General features: G+C 54.9%; 1 protein-coding gene across 5 annotated transcripts in view; it reads right to left on the bottom strand.

Annotated features, from left to right (window-relative positions):
- tpst1 (tyrosylprotein sulfotransferase 1) overlaps positions 1–16592 on the bottom strand; it is a 50625-nt gene extending 34033 nt beyond the window's left edge. For all 5 annotated transcript variants that reach the window (XR_010324739.1, XM_064303807.1, XM_064303808.1 and 2 more), the window contains exons 1-2: positions 16373–16592; positions 1465–2511 (exon numbers count right to left, since the gene is read on the bottom strand). Coding sequence is in view for 4 of the 5 variants with exons in the window: in XM_064303807.1 (XP_064159877.1) it covers positions 1465–2342 (878 nt within the window). In the remaining variant the exon portion in view is untranslated. The remainder of the gene's footprint in view (positions 1–1464; positions 2512–16372) is intronic.
- Between the last annotated feature and the right edge of the window lie 4093 nt (positions 16593–20685).

Below are 20685 nucleotides of genomic sequence, written 5' to 3'. Positions count from 1 at the left end.
TGTGAGCTCAGCGCACTGTAGCACTAAACACTGTGAGCTCAGCGCACTGTAGCACTAAACACTGTGAGCTCAGCACACTGTGAGCTCAGCACACTGTAGCACTAAACACTGTGAGCTCAGCACACTGTAGCACTAAACACTGTGAGCTCAGCACACAGTAGCACTAAACACTGAGCTCAGCGCACTGTAGCACTAAACACTGTGAGCTCAGCGCACTGTGAGCTCAGCACACTGTAGCACTAAACACTGTGAGCTCAGCGCACTGTGAGCTCAGCGCACTGTAGCACTAAACACTGTGAGCTCAGCGCACTGTAGCACTAAACACTGTGAGCTCAGCGCACTGTGAGCTCAGCGCACTGTAGCACTAAACACTGTGAGCTCAGCGCACTGTGAGCTCAGCGCACTGTAGCACTAAACACTGTGAGCTCAGCGCACTGTAGCACTAAACACTGTGAGCTCAGCGCACTGTGAGCTCAGCGCACTGTAGCACTAAACACTGTGAGCTCAGCACACTGTAGCACTAAACACTGTGAGCTCAGCGCACTGTAGCACTAAACACTGTGAGCTCAGCGCACTGTAGCACTAAACACTGTGAGCTCAGCACACTGTGAGCTCAGCACACTGTAGCACTAAACACTGTGAGCTCAGCACACTGTAGCACTAAACACTGTGAGCTCAGCACACAGTAGCCTAAACACTGAGCTCAGCGCACTGTAGCACTAAACACTGTGAGCTCAGCGCACTGTGAGCTCAGCACACTGTAGCACTAAACACTGTGAGCTCAGCGCACTGTGAGCTCAGCGCACTGTAGCACTAAACACTGTGAGCTCAGCGCACTGTAGCACTAAACACTGTGAGCTCAGCGCACTGTGAGCTCAGCGCACTGTAGCACTAAACACTGTGAGCTCAGCGCACTGTGAGCTCAGCGCACTGTAGCACTAAACACTGTGAGCTCAGCGCACTGTGAGCTCAGCGCACTGTAGCACTAAACACTGTGAGCTCAGCGCACTGTAGCACTAAACACTGTGAGCTCAGCGCACTGTGAGCTCAGCGCACTGTAGCACTAAACACTGTGAGCTCAGCGCACTGTGAGCTCAGCGCACTGTAGCACTAAACACTGTGAGCTTAGCGCACTGCCTCAATAATTTTCTGTGCTTTACTGATCTTGTCTGGTGTACTGGAATCAAAGTAATACTCTCAAACAGTGCAAACCCCACCATCTGGTCATACTGGCAGGTCTCATTTACACCAGGCAAGATCAACAGAGCACAGAAAAGCATTTGAATCCAAAACAAATGTGTATTTGACCCAGGTCTGCACGCAATGCAAACTAAAGCCTCTCAGGCAGTTCCGCCGGAAAACTCCAGTAAGGATCTGAATTAAGGAGGGTTCGGGAAGGGGTGCGGGGGGAGGAGGAGGAGAAGGAGTCAGGGTCTGGGAGGGCCGGACGACAGGGTCACTCACTTGGAGAGGGACACGCCCCCGGCCTTGCCGATGAGCTCCTCGTGGCGGAGCACGGCGTCGTCCCAGGGGATGTCCAGGAAGCGCAGGAGCGTGCGCATCCAGCGCTCGGGGTGCAGCACCAGCTGCTCGTAGTGCACGGGCAGGCAGCGGCCCTGGGCCTCCAGGCACTGCGCGTGCATGGTCTCCACGGCGCGGTTCCACTTGGTCAGGCAGTCGCGGTAGCTGCCCAGGTCGAAGCCGGCAATGGTCACCTTGCGCGAGATCATGGAGTGGACGGAGGCGCGGCCGTCGCGGATCATCAGGACGAAGCGGGCGCGCGGGAAGATCTTGGCCAGGTAGGAGAGGGACTTGAGGGCGAAGGGGTCCTTGTTGCAGAGGAAGGGCGCCGGCTCGCCGTGGCGCACGATGACCTCCAGGAGGAAGGCGCGCATGGCGGCGTCCAGCACCTCGTCCGTCACGCCCGCCTCGTCCAGGCGCATCTTCTCGCGGCCCGAGCGGCTCCACATCTGCTTCATGGCCAGGACGCGCGGGATGACGCGCGTCTCCTCGCCGCAGCGCACGGCGGGGTGGGCGTCCAGCATGGCGCGCATCAGCGTGGTGCCGCTGCGCGGGACGCCGCCGATGAACACGAGGGGCGTGTCCTTGCTGTAGCCGCCGACGCCGCCGACGCTGGCGTTGAGGCCGCCGCCGCCGCCGCGCGCCGCCGGGTCGACGCCCGCCGCCGACGCCCCCCCGGCCGCCGCGGCCGCCATGGCGCCCGGCCGCGAGCGCTCCTCGATGCGCTGGTGGCACTCCATGGCGTGGCGGCCCAGGTAGAAGACGGTGACGGAGCTCACCACCAGGCAGGCCACCAGCAGGTTCTGCTTCAGCTTGCCCATCCTGTCAAGAGCTGGGGGCGGGGCTAGGGGAGGGGCTAGGGGAGGGGTAGGGGGCGGGGCAGAGGCAGAGGGGAGGGGAGGGGCGGGTCCGTTTAAGGCAGGTCCCCGAGGGAGGAGCGGCGGCGTCCGGCCGAATGCAGCCCACCTCGAGAGCCCGGCTCCATCAGGCCTGCGCGGGGAGGGGGGGAAGAGCAGAGAACAGGAAACAGCGTTAATGACACGTCCGCCCCGACATGCTCATCTACGGGAGGCCAGCATCCCAACACGCGATAAACGCGGAAAACGGACGGCGGTCTGATACTACGGGGCCTCGCGAGAGTCGCTGGCCCCGCCTCCTCGCTTCCTCCTGGACGCGCGTAACTTCCTCCCCCCCCCCCTGCCCCCCCGCGGTTCGAAACCCCTGCCAAAAACAAGACATGCGTCTGTTTGTCTGTCGCTTTCCCAGGTGCTGCAAAGCCTCCATTTTCGGATGGCCTCCAAAAAACGCAGCGAGCAAGCGGCTCTGAGCCCCTTTCCGCAACCGGCCCGGCTCCCTAGGGGCCTCTCTACCGCCAGTTTCCTCTCCTCTGACCCAAACTGAGTGGTGGGTGAGGAAACTGCGGCGGGCCCCACCCACTTCCCTGAAAAGTTCCGTATTTCAGTAAAGAGGGGGGGGAGTACTATTTACAGAAACACTGACTCATTCGGTGAAAGCCCAAACGCTTTAATTTGATTTACTCACTGAAGGTCTGTGATTAGACATGAGACTACACCATGCACTCCGAGTGAGTTCCCCTTTCACTGGACTGCAAATACTCCGGAATGCTATGTCATTTAACGTGCTGTCGGGAGATAGAGGACAGAGGACAGAGTGTACAGTGAAGGACCGACGGACTGACGGACTGACAAACAGTGTTAAGATGGGGTGGTGGGCCACTCCACAATCTTCAGAGACCACACACAAACCTGGGGATGAGTGCCAACAGGGAGTACCACAGGAAGTGTTCAGTCTCAGGGTGATACACAGTGGTGCCCAGACTATGGTGTTCAGTCTCAGGAATGATACTCAGGGTGGTGCTCAGACCATAGTGTTCAGTCTCAGGGTGATACACAGTGGTGCTCAGACCATAGTGTTCAGTCTCAGGGTGATACACAGTGGTGCCCAGACCATGGTGTTCAGTCTCAGGGTGATACACAGTGGTGCTCAGACCATAGTGTTCAGTCTCAGTGTGATACACAGTGGTGCCCAGACCATAGTGTTCAGTCTCAGGGTGATACACAGTGGTGCCCAGACCATAGTGTTCAGTTTCAGGGTGATACACAGAGGTGCTCAGACCATAGTGTTCAGTCTCAGGGTGATACACAGTGGTGCTCAGACCATAGTGTTCAGTCTCAGGGTGATACACAGTGGTCCCCAGACCATGGTGTTCAGTCTCAGGGTGATACACAGCGGTGCTCAGACCATGGTGTTCAGTCTCAGTGGGCCCCACAGAAAGGAACCCCCTTTTCAGGCCACAGGGCCCATCACCCCCCCAGCATTAATCTGGAGGCGGTACAGTACGGTCTCTTTCACACGGGGGCCATCTGCTCCACCACGGTGCCAGAGCAGCCGGTCTGGAGCGCCACAGCGCAGTCCCAGAGTCCTTCACACCTCACCCCCAAACCACTAAACACCCCTCTCCGCAAACCAACTGCACCGCTCCGCAAACCAGCAATTACACCGCCACACAAAGGACTACATCTCCCTACAAACTGCTAACTGCGCCTCTACACAAGCAGACACCGCCACACAAAGGACTACATCTCCCTACAAACTGCTAACTGCACCTCTACACAAGCAGACACCGCCACACAAACCAGCCATGCCTGCACATAAGCTGCAAGCTACACGGAACTACAAAATATGCCTCCATACAAACAACTAACCACACCACTCCACGAACCAACTACTCCTCTACACAAACTACTAACCACACCACTCCACAAACCAACTACTCCTCTCACAAACTACTAACCACACCACTCCACGAACCAACTACTCCTCTACACAAACTACTAACCACACCACTCCACAAACCAACTAATCCCCTACACAAACTCCTAACCACACCACTCCATGAACCAACTACTCCTCTACACAAACTACTAACCACACCACTCCATGAACCAACTACTCCACTACACAAACTACTAACCACACCACTCCACGAACCAACTACTCCTCTACACAAACTACTAACCACGCCACTCCATGAACCAACTAATCCGCTACACAAACTTCTAACTATGCCACTGCACAAACTACTGACCATACATCTACATGAGCTAAAAATTGCCCTACACAAACCACAGACTGACCATGCTCCTCCAGCTGCAGCTGTGGGACGTTACAGTAGGGTTCTGTCCACAGTAAAATAAACCCCATTTCCAGCCTTAAAACAGCATGGTAAAAAACAGAAGAGGTATTCATGGATCACACCTCCCATCCAAAATTCGGCGCTGGCAGGACGGGCCCGTCAGGAAACAGGACAGGTGCTACAGCAGCCCCACAGTGACACCATGCCCACCCCACACTCACACAACACACACTCACACAACACAGACCTGGCTCACGCAAACACATCTCACACACTTCTCTCACATACTCCGCAGTAAAACATGTCTCATGTGCAACATTTGTCCAAGAGCTGCCTCTGTGTGACTGCCCAGAAAGCCCCGCCCACACAGAGCAGGGCCCCGCCCACACAACACAGAGCCCCGCCCACACGGAGCACAGCTTTCCTGTCCAAGCGGAATGCCACAGAGTCACGGGAAACACTTCAAAACAGGCAGGACAGGGACTCGGGTAAATCACCAGATCTCAGCACGGTGCCACGCCCCCCAGACTAAAACAACACCCGGGGATTGTGATTGGCTGCACCGGTCAGTCCCACAGCGGGCCACCCATTTCAGAGGGCACGAGTGCCAGTCCGTCCTCTCCCAAACTGTCGGGGGAATTCCAGGCTAGGGAACCAATAGATTTTTTATTTTTTTGAGCAGGGACTTGAAAAGGCAGGAAAGTGCTGGAAAAGCAGAGCAGCAGTGGCAGCAGGAGAAGTGGCAGCAGGAGGAGCAGCAGCAGGAGGAGGGAACGCAGCAGCAGCAGGAGGAGGAGGAGCAGCAGGAAGAGGAGCAGCAGCAGCAGCAGTAGGATAAGCAGCAACAGTAGCAGCAGCAGGAGGAGCAGCAGCAGGAGGAGAAGGAGCAGGAGGAGCAGCAGCAGCAGCAGGAGCAGGAGAAGGCCCAGCAGGAGTAGCAGAAGTAGCAGAAGCAGCAGCAGTAGCTGCAGCAGCAGCAGGAGGAGCAGGAGGAGCAGGAGCAGCAGCAGTAGCTGCAGCAGCAGGAGCAGGAGCAGCAGCAGGAGCAGGAGCAGGAGCAGTGGCAGCAGGAGGAGTAAGGTGCCACAGCAGTAGCTGCAGCAGCAGCAGCAGGAGCAGGAGCAGGAACAGGAGCAGGAGGAGCAGCAGCAGGAGGAAACGCAGCAGCAGCAGGAGGAGCAGCAGCAGTAGCTGCAGCAGCAGTAGCAGGAGTAGTGGCAGCAGGAGGAGTAAGGTGCCGCAGCGGGCGAGGAGCAGTGGGAGCGGCGGTGTGAAGGCAGCCGGTTCAGATTCCACCCTGGGGAGCGCAGCGCAGCGCTGGACGGGTCAGATTAATACACCTTCTAATGTTCCCCTCACACCTCCTCCCCATACTCACATTGATCCATATGAGCCAGCACTCAACAGGGAGCAGAGCCTGAAACCAGACCACTGTACACTTAATAACCACACTTACTCACTCACTCACACACACACACACACTCACAGAGAGACACACACACACACACACAGACACACACTCACTCACACACACACACTCACACACAGAGAGACACACACACTCACACACAGACACACACTTACTCACTCACTCACACACACACACTCACACACACTCACACACAGACACACACTCACATACACTCACACACAGACACACACTCACACACACTCACACACAGAGAGACACACACACTCACACACAGACACACACTCACTCACTCACTCACTCACACACAGACACACACACATACACTCACACACGCTCACACACAGACACACACTTACTCACACACAGACGCACACTCACTCACACACTGAGAGACACACTCACTCACACACACACAGATACACACACACAGACACACACTCACTCACACACACACATTCACACACATACACACAGACACACACTCACTCACACTTACTCACTCACTCACAGACACACTCACACACAGACACACACTCACTCACTCACAGACACACACTCACAGAGAGACACACACACTCACACACAGACACACACTCACAGAGAGACACACACACTCACACACACACACACACACACATACACTCACACACTGACAGAGACACACTCACTCACACACACACACACACACACACAGGACTGGGGCTGAGGAAAGGCCTATTTCCGTTTGGAATGAAGGAGTCTTTGTTGAGGTGGGCTGTGCGCTGTGTGCTGTGGTGGGGAGAGTGGCGGAGTTGGCGGTAGGGCTGGAAGGCCGCTGTCGGGCCCCGCCTCACACTGCAGGGTCACCCTCAGACCCAGCGGCCCCAGGGGCTACACCTCACTTCCTGCTCCTCCAGACAGGAAACGCAGAGCTAACCCGACACGCTAATGTCTGAAAGCCGTCCAGCTGGGCCTGGCTACAGAGACAGAGAGCCATGTGCTCCTACACCAGCCAGTTTAACCCAGCTCTGAGCTCAGCCATGTGCTCCTACACCAGCCAGTTTAACCCAGCTCTGAGCTCAGCCATGTGCTCCTACACCGGCCAGTCTAACCCAGCTCCGAGCTCAGCCATGTGCTCCTACACCAGCCAGTCTAACCCAGCTCTGAGCTCAGCCATGTGCTCCTACACCTGCCAGTTTAACCCAGCTCTGAGCTCAGCCATGTGCTCCTACACCGGCCAGTTTAACCCAGCTCTGAGCTCAGCCATGTGCTCCTACACCAGCCAGTCTAACCCAGCTCTGAGCTCAGCCATGTGCTCCTACACCGGCCAGTTTAACCCAGCTCCAAGCTCAGCCATGTGCTCCTACACCGGCCAGTTTAACCCAGCTCCGAGCTCAGCCATGTGCTCCTACACCGGCCAGTTTAACCCAGCTCCGAGCTCAGCCATGTGCTCCTACACCGGCCAGTTTAACCCAGCTCCGAGCTCAGCCACGCTGCGCCTCCTCCCAGACCCTGCGCCTTCTTCCAGCGGCTGTGTTTAACCCAGCAGCTGAGTTTGACCCAGCGGCTGTGTTTAGCCCAGAAGCTGCACCTCCCTCCTCCCAGTGACTGTGTTTAACCCAGCGGTAGTGTCTGTGTTTAACCCAGCGGTAGTGTCTGCGTTTAACCCAGCGGCTGTGTTTAACCCAGCAGCTGCTTTTGACCCAGCAGCTGTGTTTGGCTGTGTTTGACCCAGCGGCTGTGTTTGACCCAGTGGCTGTGTTTGACCCAGTGGCTGCGTTTGACCCAGCAGCTGTGTTTGACCCAGTGGCTACGTTTGACCCAGCAGCTGTGTTTGACCCAGTGGCTGCATTTGACCCAGCAGCTGTGTTTGACCCAGTGGCTGCATTTGACCCAGCAGCTGTGTTTGACCCAGCAGCTGCGATCCTGCTAAACTGAAGCGGCTGAGAGAGAATCCAGACCGTCGCAGCGAGCACTCTCCCAAAAAGTTCACTTCAGAATCACCCCCCTCCCTCCGCCCCCTTCTTTCCCATCCTGCCCCACCCTAAAACCGCACTCTGACCTTATTTGCTTCTAATTTTGGCAGCGCTCCCAAGACCAGAGGGGGGAAAGGAAACAAAGATCCCCTCCACCCCTCGCGCCTTTCAGACCGAATTCAGTGGCCCGCGCTTCCGCAGTCCGAAGGACGGGGTAAGCGGGGCCCAATCAGAGGCCTGCGTTTCGTTTCCGTCACCCAATGGGAACGGGTAACCGCCTCGCGGCGCACGGCGACCAGCTGCTCTTGTGAGTCATGCTCTCTTTGTGCGGGATTAAAAAAGATCGCCCGTCATCAGCCGTCTCCTTTGTGCTAAACCGCACCTGGTAACAGGCCCATTACCTGTAACACCTTAACACACTTCACCTGAGCACCTCTGCAGCCAAAGCACTAACAGGAGCAATCGGCAGTATAGCTCAGGAGGTAAGACCGATTGTCTGGCAGTCGGAGGGTTGCCGGTTCAAACCCCGCCCTGGGCATGTCGAAGTGTCCTTGAGCAAGACACCTAACCCCTAACTGCTCTGGCGAATGAGAGGCATCAATTGTAAAGCGCTTTGGATAAAAGCGCTATATAAATGCAGTCCATTTACCATTTATTTATCTGGCTAATGCATCGGCTGCTGCAATTACTTTCCTGTGTGAAGCAAAAAGATTTAACCCTTCAAAAAAGGCGCCAGTGTAGTATAACGTGTAATGACCTGGTCTTGTAACCTAGAAGTTGCAGGTTCTATTCCAAGGTGGGGCACTGCCGCTGTACCCCTGAGCAAGGCGCTTAGCCCGCACAGCGTCAGCGTACATTCAGCTGTATAAGCGGATGCAATGCAAAACGCTACGCAAAAAAAAGCTGTGTTTTGGATAAGCTCTGGATAAGAGCGTCTGCTAAACGCCTGTAATGTCATGTAAAAAGCAGGTTTTTCATAATGCTTTTTTCCCTTCGAAATTCTAAGTCGTTCATGCTAATGGCACATCCGCGATCTCACACCTTTAAAAGGTTAAGGGAGAAAGTCGGTGGCAGATCGGTGAACTTCATATTTAAACTTTTGCAAATGGGGTCAAGCAGGCTGCGGAAAGGAGCGTTTCCGGGCCTGCTGTATCTGCGGCTTGGGGCGGTCCTACACGCCGACGCGTTTCGCCCTAAATTTTCGTGTGACTCTGGGTTTTTTTTCGGCAGCGCGCCGCTCTCTCCGACGCGTGGCCTTTTGAGGGTCCGCGCCCCGTCGCCGCGGTGATTACAGAGTCAGCGCGCACAGAGCACCGCCGCCCAGCATGCCAGCCAGCCTGGTCTCAACCACCAAGAGCCTCTCTCTCTGCCCACGCTGACTGTCCAGCGCTCAGAACTCCGTTTCCCATGATGCAGCGGGCCGGCTCACGCCGAGCAGCTTCATTCCTCACCGCGAAAGCTGCAGAGGGTGGAGGCGGACAGCCAATTACACACACACTGAAACCTCAATATCCAGGCTCGATATCCCGATGCACAGCGAGTCTAAGGGCTTAGCGCTCGGCTAAATATCCCAACAACTTAGCAGTTAATCGCCTGAGTGATCTTGACGAAGGCGACGTATCGCTGAGTCCAAGGTCGAGGCCCAGTAATACGGCTGTCCAGAGATAAGCCCGCCGCGTTCACACTCGGGGCCCAACGCCCCCGTCAGGGAGGTCTGATCTGCGGTACGAAACAGGAAAGCAGTGCACAAGGCAGCTCCTCCGTGTGGCGTCGGACCCGTCCTCTGTAAAGGACGGAACCTGCTACAGATACGCACACCTGGACAGACCGAACCGTGCCGAGCGTTAGCGTTACCTGAGCTGCAGAGTAAAGGAACGGCTAAACGCACTCAGCCGTCCAATCAGCTGAGCGATACATGCAGCTAGCTGATCTGGGAGGGTCCCGCCCCCTCCAAAGCTGTGGCCCCCCCCAGAATCATCACCACCTTTCAGTGGGTAAGGGGGGGAGGGTAAGACAGATGTGTAAGGGGGGGGGACAGAGAGCTGAGAGGGGGATAGGAGAGCTGGGTAGTAGGGGGGGAGGGGGGCTAGGAGACTGTGTGAGGGGGCAGGAGAGCTGGGTAAGGGGGGGAGGGCGTGGAGGGAGGCTGGAGAGCTGGTAAGTGGGGAGTGGTAGGGAGAGCTGGGTAAGGGGGGGCAGGAGAACTGTGTGAGGGGGTAGGAGAGCTGGGTAAGGGGGAGAGGACAGCAGTGTAAACAGGGATGCAGTTCATCACAGAGGCAGCTGAATGAGCTCCAGCCTGCGGGGGGTGGGGGGTGGGGGTGGTGGGGGGGGGGGGGCAGTGTGGAGACGGCCTCTCGCCACTTCATCACCGCCCCTGATGCACGGCGCCTCGGCGTCCGCCTGGCGGCCGAGCGCACACATCAATCAGCGTCTCCGCGCAGAAGTCAGGCCCCGCCCCCGCACTCGTCTGGCCCCGTCCCCGTGCACGTCTGGCCCCGCCTCCGCGCTCGCCTGGCCCCGCCCCCGCTCTCGTCTGGCCCCGCCCCCGCGCTCGTCTGGCCCCGCCCACTGTCAGGGAGGGGCCGTCTCGGCTGCATCAGCACAGAGAACCGACGGCCGTCGCATCACACGAGGCACATGTGCCTCCAGGGTGTGTGTGTGTGTGTGTGTGTGTGTGTTTGAGTGCGAGTGGGAGTGTGTTTGAGTGCGTGTGGGAGTGTGTGTGGGTGAGTGCGTGTGTGTGTTTCAGTGCGTGTGTGTGTTTCAGTGCCTGTGGGAGTGTGTTTGCCTCTGTTTGAGTGCATGTGTGTGTGTTTGAGTGCGTGTGTGTGTGTTTGAGTGTGTGTGCGTGTGTTTGCTGCGTGTGTGTGTGTGTGTGTGTGTGTTGAGTGCGGTGTGTGTGGTGTGTGTGTGCGTGTGTTTGAGTGCGTGTGTGTGTGCTGTGTGTGTGTGTTTGTGTGTGCGTGTGTGCGTGTGTGTGTGTGTGCGTGTATGTTTGAGTGTGTGTGTGTGTGTGTGCATAGCAGAAAGATTACCGGCAGAGCCCTCATCAGTCACAGTGGGTGGCTGCGGCAGTGCAAGGTCCAGGATTGGGCACACAGTGTCCTGAGAGAGAGACTCTGCTTTGAGAGGCGAGCAGACAGAGCCGGAGACAAAGGAGGAAATCAATACTCTATTGTGACTCTCGTGTCCTGTTGAGTACATCTGGCACAGTGCTTCAGCGCTCAGGGGGAGGGGCGCGCCGCTCTGGGCCAAATATTCGGAGGCGGAACGGCCCCTAATGTCCGCAGCGATCGATGAGCCCACGCGGGGGCGCCTGAGAGGACCCTGTCCCAGTTCTACCGCCCCGTCCCGTCTGCTCTGGAGGACCCGTCCCGCTCCTGCTGTCCCAAGCAGTCTACTCTAGAGGACCCGTCCTGTGCCTGCTGTCCCAAGCAGTCTACTCTAGAGGACCCGTCCTGTGCCTGCTGTCCCAAGCAGTCTACTCTAGAGGACCGTCCTGTGCCTGCTGTCCCAAGCAGTCTACTCTAGAGGACCCGTCCTGTGCCTGCTGTCCCAAGCAGTCTACTCTAGAGGACCCGTCCTGTGCCTGCTGTCCCAAGCAGTCTACTCTAGAGGACCCGTCCTGTGCCTGCTGTCCCAAGCAGTCTACTCTAGAGGACCCGTCCTGTGCCTGCTGTCCCAAGCAGTCTACTCTAGAGGACCCGTCCTGTGCCTGCTGTCCCAAGCAGTCTACTCTAGAGGACCCGTCCCGCTCCTGCTGTCCCAAGCAGTCTACTCTAGAGGACCCGTCCTGTGCCTGCTGTCCCAAGCAGTCTACTCTAGAGGACCCGTCCCGCTCCTGCTGTCCCAAGCAGTCTACTCTAGAGGACCCGTCCTGTGCCTGCTGTCCCAAGCAGTCTACTCTAAAGGACCCGTCCTGTGCCTGCTGTCCCAAGCAGTCTACTCCAGAGGACCCGTCCTGTGCCTGCTGTCCCAAGCAGTCTACTCTAGAGGACCCGTCCTGTGCCTGCTGTCCCAAGCAGTCTACTCTAGAGGACCCGTCCTGTGCCTGCTGTCCCAAGCAGTCTACTCTAGAGGACCTGTCCTGTGCCTGCTGTCCCAAGCAGTCTACTCCAGAGGACCCGTCCTGTGCCTGCTGTCCCAAGCAGTCTACTCTAGAGGACCCGTCCTGTGCCTGCTGTCCCAAGCAGTCTACTCTAGAGGACCCGTCCTGTGCCTGCTGTCCCAAGCAGTCTACTCTAGAGGACCTGTCCTGTGCCTGCTGTCCCAAGCAGTCTACTCTAGAGGACCCGTCCTGTGCCTGCTGTCCCAAGCAGTCTACTCTAGAGGACCCGTCCTGTGCCTGCTGTCCTAAGCAGTCTACTCTAGAGGACCCGTCCTGTGCCTGCTGTCCCAAGCAGTCTACTCTAGAGGACCCGTCCCGTTCCTGCTGTTTGGCCCCGACACGCAGAGGGGTAGCTGCGGGGGGGGGCCTACCTCACCGCCCGCCATCCTCAGGGCTTCCTGCACCCCCACCCCCTGAAACTCACCCCTGCGGACACCTCCCAATGGAGAGCAGGGCCCCAAACACAGCCCACCCCCCCCCCACCCCCAACAGGTGCAGGTGGGACGGGACAGGGTGGGGGGGGTGGGGAGTGGCTGTGGAGCTAAGAGCAGTGGGAATGAGCCGGGGCGGGGGGGGGGGCTGCTAAATCATGCTCAGGGGGCCAGGCCGCACCCAAGGTCACCAGAACGCTGCCAAAACAGCCAAGGCCTCAAACTGAGCGAGACGTGCAGAGATTACATCAGGAACCGCCCCCCCCCCCCCGCCCCTCCACTGCCCCCTGAGCTGTGTTCCCAGACGGCTTGTAGTCTGGCTCCAATAAAGTTTCGGAAAGAGTGATGGGGCACTGGGGGAGGGGGCGGGGGGGTTCCTGAACTGAAAGAGACCGCCCCCCCCCCCGCCCTCCTCGTCCAGAGGGAGTCCCTGCTGGTCTTAAGCTAAGTGGGGGGGAAATTTTTGACTTTCGCATCCTTGCCGATACTGTGACCTTTTAAAATAACTGAATATTCATACGGAAGAAAACAGTTATATGCCTTATACGTTTTGACTATATACACAGTATAATGACACCGCGATTCAGACCTGCTTCCGTGTGCTAGTGTGTCGAACAGCTACAGCACCACAGTCTGTGGTGGACGTTGGATAGAAATCTATGGAGGTGTGGACCTCAGTCACAGCGTACTTATTGCAGGGGGGCCTTGAGACGAGGTTGGGGATCTCCTGCTGTTCCACAAACGCCGTGTGGAAATGCAACGCCCGTCTCAGGGACTGTAGGGACCGTGTCACTGTGACCTCACCCGTTGACGTGCAGTTTGCGGGCACCGTCACGCTGCACAAACAGGACCCAGAGACTCTGCTGTAGGGAACAGGGTCGGCCCTTATATGGGCATGAGGTCCGGCCGAGTCTGGGTCGTCCAATAAGCACGCGAGATACAGCAAGGTACAGTGACTCGGCAGAGACGCAAAATGTCCCCACACAATGTTACAATCTTTCCCAAATAGCACAATGACTTAAATTAGCACACGGGGAGACATTAGGCCAAGCATGACTACATTTTCTTGTGGGGAATGAAATGCTCTGTACTTTGACTATATTGTAGCCAACGACCTCCATTGAAACAGGTGGCTGAGAACCTATACTGGAGCCAAGCGCACTGGCACTAGCGAGCAGCGTCTCCCAACAAGGCCCTGGAAGCGAAGCGTCCAAAACCGCAGCCCAGTTTTGGCTGTTTGATCTGGGCCCCAGGGTCAGGAACAGCAGGAGTGAGGTCATGTGCCGAAGGTCGACAGCCAGGGCGCTGGAAACTCTTAGAAAGCAAACCAGCCTGGGGGGGCAAACTAGCCCCCAGCCCCACCGCCACCCCCACCCCCACCCGACCCCCACACCCCACAGAGCTCCTCCAGCAGCCCCCACCCTTACAGCATCCTCATACTGTCACTGCTTCACACCAGGCCAGCCAAGGGAGGATGGGCTCCCTCTCTGTAGCCGGGTTCCTCCCGAGATTTCCTCCCACCGGGGAGTTTGTTTTCTCGCCACCGTCTGAGGGTTTCCCCCCCCCCCCCACAGGGAGCTTGCCATCTGGGGTTCAGGCCTGGTTTCTCACTCTGTTTTTTTTTTTTACCCTTTTTCTGCTACTCTGTAAAGCGTCTTTGGAACGGTTTTCTGTAAAAAAGCGCTTCGCAGACTGATTAGATTTATAACGCCGGCACTGATGTCTTTACTGAAACCGAGCGCGTGACGGCCCCGAGCCTGGCGAAATCATCTCTCGTATTCCACGGCTCCCGGGACCGAGCACTTGAGTGACGGGCCCTCTGTTTTTCCAGCCTGCGGTGTATGAAACTCCAGATCTTTCTGTGAGAATAACAACTCAACACATTGGCCTGCGCTCGCTCTCCTGGGAAAAGTATTTTTCCCTCCCCAGTTACTAGCCATCTAGGCCATCTAGCCTCCCCTTCGTGAGCAGTGAAAAGAACCAGAAGCCCTTTTCTATCTACATTTTTATCTGCTAACTGGTACGTCTTGGAAACTGTCGCAGGGTCTGCTTTGCCATTTCACGACCGTTGCTGAGAGCCAGGATGAGCGAATAATCTGTCTCATCTCATATCGCTGCACAGGCTAGCCCGGACGGCGAGAATTAAATGCTAAATAGAAAATAAAGCGACAACAGTTGCACGGCAACGGCATCTGGCTGAAGTCTCGGCTCTCCGTCTGCCAACTGTCAACGCAACCCCGACACACACGGCCCTGTTACGCAAGCGAACTCCAGCACTTGCGTTAGACAATAGAACTTGCGTTACTTCCCGTAAGTGTGTGGGTTGAAGTCATTCAAGCTTTTCTAATGGAGTCTTTTCTCTGTAAATAGGAAGAAGGGGAGAGAGTTTACTGCAACACAAACAGGAACGCTGCCCCTCTGGGTACACACACGGGGTGTCACTTAATTGTATTGCGAATGGAACACAAAAGCGTTAAAGAGAACAGGCCTTGAGCAGTAAAGCGGGGAAACACTGCAGTGACCTTTGACCTTAATCAGTCCTTTCCCGACGGACCGATACTTTAAATGACATTACTATGAAAAGACAAGTGCCGGCAGTGATTTTTTTTTTTTGCGTTCCCTTTGAATGAAATATGCCTGTATGCTGTCAAGCTCCGCTACATCGCTGTCCACACAGGCCCGTGTCTGTCTGAGTATCAACGATCAGACATAATTCACCGACCTATTCGGGGTAAGCAAGAGTCAGGCAAAAGTGCCCAATATCTCGACTCGTCTCAACAGCAAGAAAGGGTGCGTTCTAAAATATAACCTTTCATCAAAGCCAAGCATATTACTGGAACAGTCACTAATTCAGATGTTACGAACCCTTCTGGAAATTGAATGTACTGCAATACATGCCTATTATATATTTACAATATAGGCTATTAGCTTGTATATATACAATATAATTTGCAGTTATATTATGGAATGTTGGAAATCTTGATAATATGGTTCAATATGTGTATCCGATTACTGTAAGATAATCATAGTCACAATCACCACCTAAACACACACACAGGTTCTATTATCTCTATTATCATTTGTTGCTTGACTGCCTCTCTCCTCGAAAGTAAACTCTCGTGGAAAAAAAATCATTTATTGCAGTAATATATGTAGCAATAAAAACAGATTAGGGTTATTTCCACAACCCGCCGCTGCTTGTAAATAATAAAATGTTGATTAACGGCAATATGCTTGCAAAAATCAGTGCATGGCCTATTCCTCGTTGTGTCTAGCTGGCGAAATCCAGAAAGACACCAATGTTTTGCATTTTAAAAATTATGAACAAGGACGCACTTGAAAAACGACAGCCCCAAACCGCGTTGCCGCTCGTCAGATATCCCTGATATGATCCTCCATACCGGGGGGCCGAAAAACACTAATCTTACGCAATGAGCAAAACTATTTCAGCCTTAATAACCCAGTTCGCAACTCTATGGCCATGGTGGGTGGCACGTGCCGGGATTAATCCAAATTCCGACCGCGAGTGAGAGCGGTTACATTGTTTCAAAGGGCCGTCTAACGTTAACTCCATTCAGATATCACGGGGGGACACCCGTAGCCATGCACCCCAGCTAGCTAACACTAGTCGTCGAGTTGCTGTCCCGTCTAATCAACTAGCTGTTGACCGAAAGTGCAGTGACATTCCGCTGTTGGAATAACGGGAAAAAAAGCCATAAACACTATCGCCATTCATCGCCCGCAACCATGAAATGCCCCACTCACCTAGCGTTACAGACCCGTCGCAACAGAGAGATGGTCAGTTAGCTAACAGTTCCGAACGACTTGAACACCACTGTCCGTACATTCCATCCGTATTATTTTCAAAGCGTTGTACGCTCCGTAGTGCGAGGAAACAGTATCTGCTCTCTCCGGCACTGCCTGCAAACGCGTCACCTCCTCAAGCTCTAGGCTTGCTCCGCTGGTATATGTTTTTAAGCAAGAAAAAAAATACGACTTTAAACTCATTCCTGATTGGGCCGCTAGAAAAGAAAAATGAGCGGAGAATGGGCGTAACCGCGCGACGACACTCTTAAAGCGACAGTAACAGCAGGCATATACTGCCCCATTGTAGATTGTACTTCTGTACGCAAATTGTCCTTTATCATAGACAGTACCTTCACGTTATTTGATTTCTGTATTTCTGTATGCACACATAGGCCTAATAGATCTTGAATATTAAAAATCACCATAAGTCCTGCTGAACCATTTGAGGTTACCAGACCTGCTTAAGACCAGTGTCTGGGAAACCGAGGGATACCAGACAGGAAAAATAGTGAGCGCTGGTAAAATGGGTATCCTTGGTAGCCTATACATTTGAATATTGAAATATAGCCTAGTTTTTGGATAACTGCCTTAAATAGCCAATAACAAACATATTTTCTAACATAATATATATTGGTATATAGCCTACTAAGCATACATTATCTGTATATAGGTATACATATAGGTATACAGCATACATATAGCATACATTACATATGCTTTAGCTTTTCTGATCGTAAATGTTAACCCACTTTTATAAAAGATTGCCTTCTGTTCCCAAGTAAAATACGTTCAATAAAACATGTATGAATGTCATATTATAGAAATTGCATAAGATAAATGTGTTTACATTTTGTTGTCCTGTTGATAACCTGCAGGTTTATTCAGTTTTGTCTTGGTAAATTTGTTTATCGACAGAGAAATATAAAAAACGGAAAGTTTGGAAAGGCGCGAGATTACGTGCTCTCACATTAGCTACAGTTCATCACTGCGCATATCATGTTCACGAGCTTTGAGATACATTGAGGTTGTGTACATGTCTTTTCACTGTCCTCGACAGTCGAGTCATCTTCTCTGCTGCGATTGCTCGTCACAGAACTCTGATTGTGACCCAGTCATTTTGGCTCTAACTTCGCATTCTGAAGAATGCTGCGGAGGCGGGATCCGCACCGGACTGACACATTTAGCTACATCTGCCCGAGTGAAAACACACTGCATGCGAATGACTCCGCGGACAGCGCCGATAAATCATTTATATTCTGGTTTCCAAAAAGACATCGTGTTCGTGTCTTTTGTTGGATCACAGAACGAGCCAGAGCAGTCATAGGCTTCATTCCTCGTTGAGCACAACAGCATGTTTTGGCATGAGCAGACTGAGGCCGTGTGTGGGGTGTGGGGCGGGGGAGTGGGGTTGGGTTAGGGGGCAGTGGATGCCCCCATTGGGGTAAATGTTTAGAACTTATTTCAGTTTTCTGAGCACACAATTGGGAGCTTTCTGAGAGAGAGAGAGAGAGAGAGAGAAATCAGAGGTCTCACCCTCTATTAGTTTAGACTTCAGTGCAGTTTTTTCCACTTACCAGTGGAATCCAGTCTGAATGAATTCCTGCAGTACTCGGTTCGTATATTTAATTTTTCTGACGCAGACAGGGGCGATCGCAGTCAGGCAAACGGCGGCCGCTTCGGCTAGTTCTCCCGGACGGGGCTCCCAGCAGAGGTTCAGCATTGCCGTGCCACAATCAATAAAGATAATCGCATCTCACAAAACACAAAGGTGGAGCCAGAGCAGCCAAAGTCACCATCAGCCACGACGCAAATTCACTCATTTCGCATGCTTTTCCCCCCTCACCCTGACAGCACATATGCTGGCATGTACTTTCAGCTTGCAAACTCTGTCAGTCACACCTGTCAGTCACACCTATCAGTCACACCTGTCAGTCACACCTATCAGTCACACCTGTCAGTCTCACCTATCCTATCTACTGGTGAAACTGACCCACCCTGAGGTTCAGAGAATAGGGCTCTTAGAACCCCACACTCCCCCAGGGGTACACAGAATAGGGCTCTTAGAACCCCACACTCCCCCTGGGGTACACAGAATAGGGCTCTTAGAACCCCACACTCCACCTGGGGTACACAGAATAGGGCCCTTAGAACCCCACTCACACCTCAGGCAGAGAGAATAGGGCCCTTAGAACCCCACTCACACCTCAGGCAGAGAGAATAGGGCCCTTAGAACCCCACTCATACCTCAGGCAGAGAGAATAGGGCCCTTAGAACCCCACTCACACCTCAGGCAGAGAGAATAGGGCCCTTAGAACCCCACTCACACCTCAGGCAGAGAGAATAGGGCCCTTAGATCCCCACTCACACCTCAGGCAGAGAGAGTAGGGCCCTTAGATCCCCACTCACTCCTCAGGCAGAGAGAGTAGGGCCCTTAGATCCCCACTCACACCTCAGGCAGAGAGAGTAGGGCCCTTAGAACCCCACTCACACCTCAGGCAGAGAGAATAGGGCCCTTAGATCCCCACTCACACCTCAGGCAGAGAGAATAGGGCCCTTAGGACCCCACTCACACCTCAGGCAGAGAGAGTAGGGCCCCACTCACCCCTCAGGCAGAGAGAATAGGGCCCTTAGGACCCCACTCACCCCTCAGGCAGAGAGAATAGGGCCCTTAGGACCCCACGCACACCTCAGGCAGAGAGAGTAGGGCCCCACTCACCCCTCAGGCAGAGAGAGTAGGGCCCTTAGATCCCCACTCACTCCTCAGGCAGAGAGAGTAGGGCCCTTAGAACCCCACTCACCCCTCAGGCAGAGAGAGTAGGCCCTTAGAACCCCACTACACCTCAGGCAGAGAGAATAGGGCCCTTAGAACCCCACTCACACCTCAGGCAGAGAGAATAGGGCCCTTAGAACCCCACTCACTCCTCAGGCAGAGAGAGTAGGGCCCTTAGAACCCACTCACACCTCAGGCAGAGAGAGTAGGGCCCTTAGAACCCCACTCACACCTCAGGCAGAGAGAGTAGGGCCCTTAGAACCCCGCTCACACCTCAGGCAGAGAGAGTAGGGCCCTTAGAACCCCACTCACACCTCAGGCAGAGAGAGTAGGGCCCTTAGAACCCCACTCACACCTCAGGCAGAGAGAGTAGGGCCCTTAGAACCCCACTCACACCTCAGGCAGAGAGAATAGGGCCCTTAGAACCCCACTCACACCTCAGGCAGAGAGAATAGGGCCCTTAGAACCCCACTCACACCTCAGGCAGAGAGAATAGGGCCCTTAGAACCCCACTCACTCCTCAGGCAGAGAGAGTAGGGCCCTTAGAACCCCACTCACACCTCAGGCAGAGAGAGTAGGGCCCTTAGAACCCCACTCACACCTCAGGCAGAGAGAGTAGGGCCCTTAGAACCCCACTCACACCTCAGGCAGAGAGAGTAGGGCTCTTAGGACCCCACTCACACCTCAGGCAGAGAGAGTAGGGCCCTTAGAACCCCGCTCACACCTCAGGCAGAGAGAGTAGGGCCCTTAGATCCCCACTCACTCCTCAGGCAGAGAGAGTAGGGCCCTTAGAACCCCACTCACATCTCAGGCAGAGAGAGTAGGGCCCTTAGATCCCCACTCACCCCTCAGGCAGAGAGAGTAGGGCTCTTAGGACCCCACTCACACCTCAGGCAGAGAGAATAGGGCCCTTAGAACCCCACTCACACCTCAGGCAGAGAGAATAGGGCCCTTAGAACCCCACTCACACCTCAGGCAGAGAGAGTAGGGCCCTTAGATCCCCACTCACCCCTCAGGCAGAGAGAGTAGGGCTCTTAGGACCCCACTCACACCTCAGGCATAGAGAGTAGGGCCCTTAGAACCCCACTCACACCTCAGGCAGAGAGAGTAGGGCCCTTAGAACCCCACTCACACCTCAGGCAGAGAGAATAGGGCCCTTAGAACCCCACTCACACCTCAGAGAGAATAGGGCCCTTAGATCCCCACGCAGGCCCTTTAAAGCACCACGGGGTTTGCAGCACCCTGAAAGGGATCGGGTTCCCGTCGCACTGACACATCTCAAGGCGAAGGCCCTGCGAGCTGAAGGCTGACGGGGGGGGGGGGGAGAGAGGATTGAGGGTGATGAATGAGGCCATTACTTCCGAGCCTCCAGTTTCACTGCGGCAGAGAAGTCGCCCCCATTACCGGCCCGCTCGCCTCCCACGCGGTTCAAAGGTCCCGCTAACAGATCCGAGTCTTCCCAGGACGCCGAGGCGCGGGCCAGAGCTCCTCTCCCTGCCCT

The sequence above is a fragment of the Anguilla rostrata genome, chromosome 12 (genome assembly GCF_018555375.3).
Source record: "Anguilla rostrata isolate EN2019 chromosome 12, ASM1855537v3, whole genome shotgun sequence".
NCBI classification, from domain to species: Eukaryota; Metazoa; Chordata; class Actinopteri; order Anguilliformes; family Anguillidae; genus Anguilla; species Anguilla rostrata.
The sequence above is the reverse complement of the archived record's forward strand: the minus strand, read 5'-3'. Positions and strand labels throughout refer to the sequence as shown.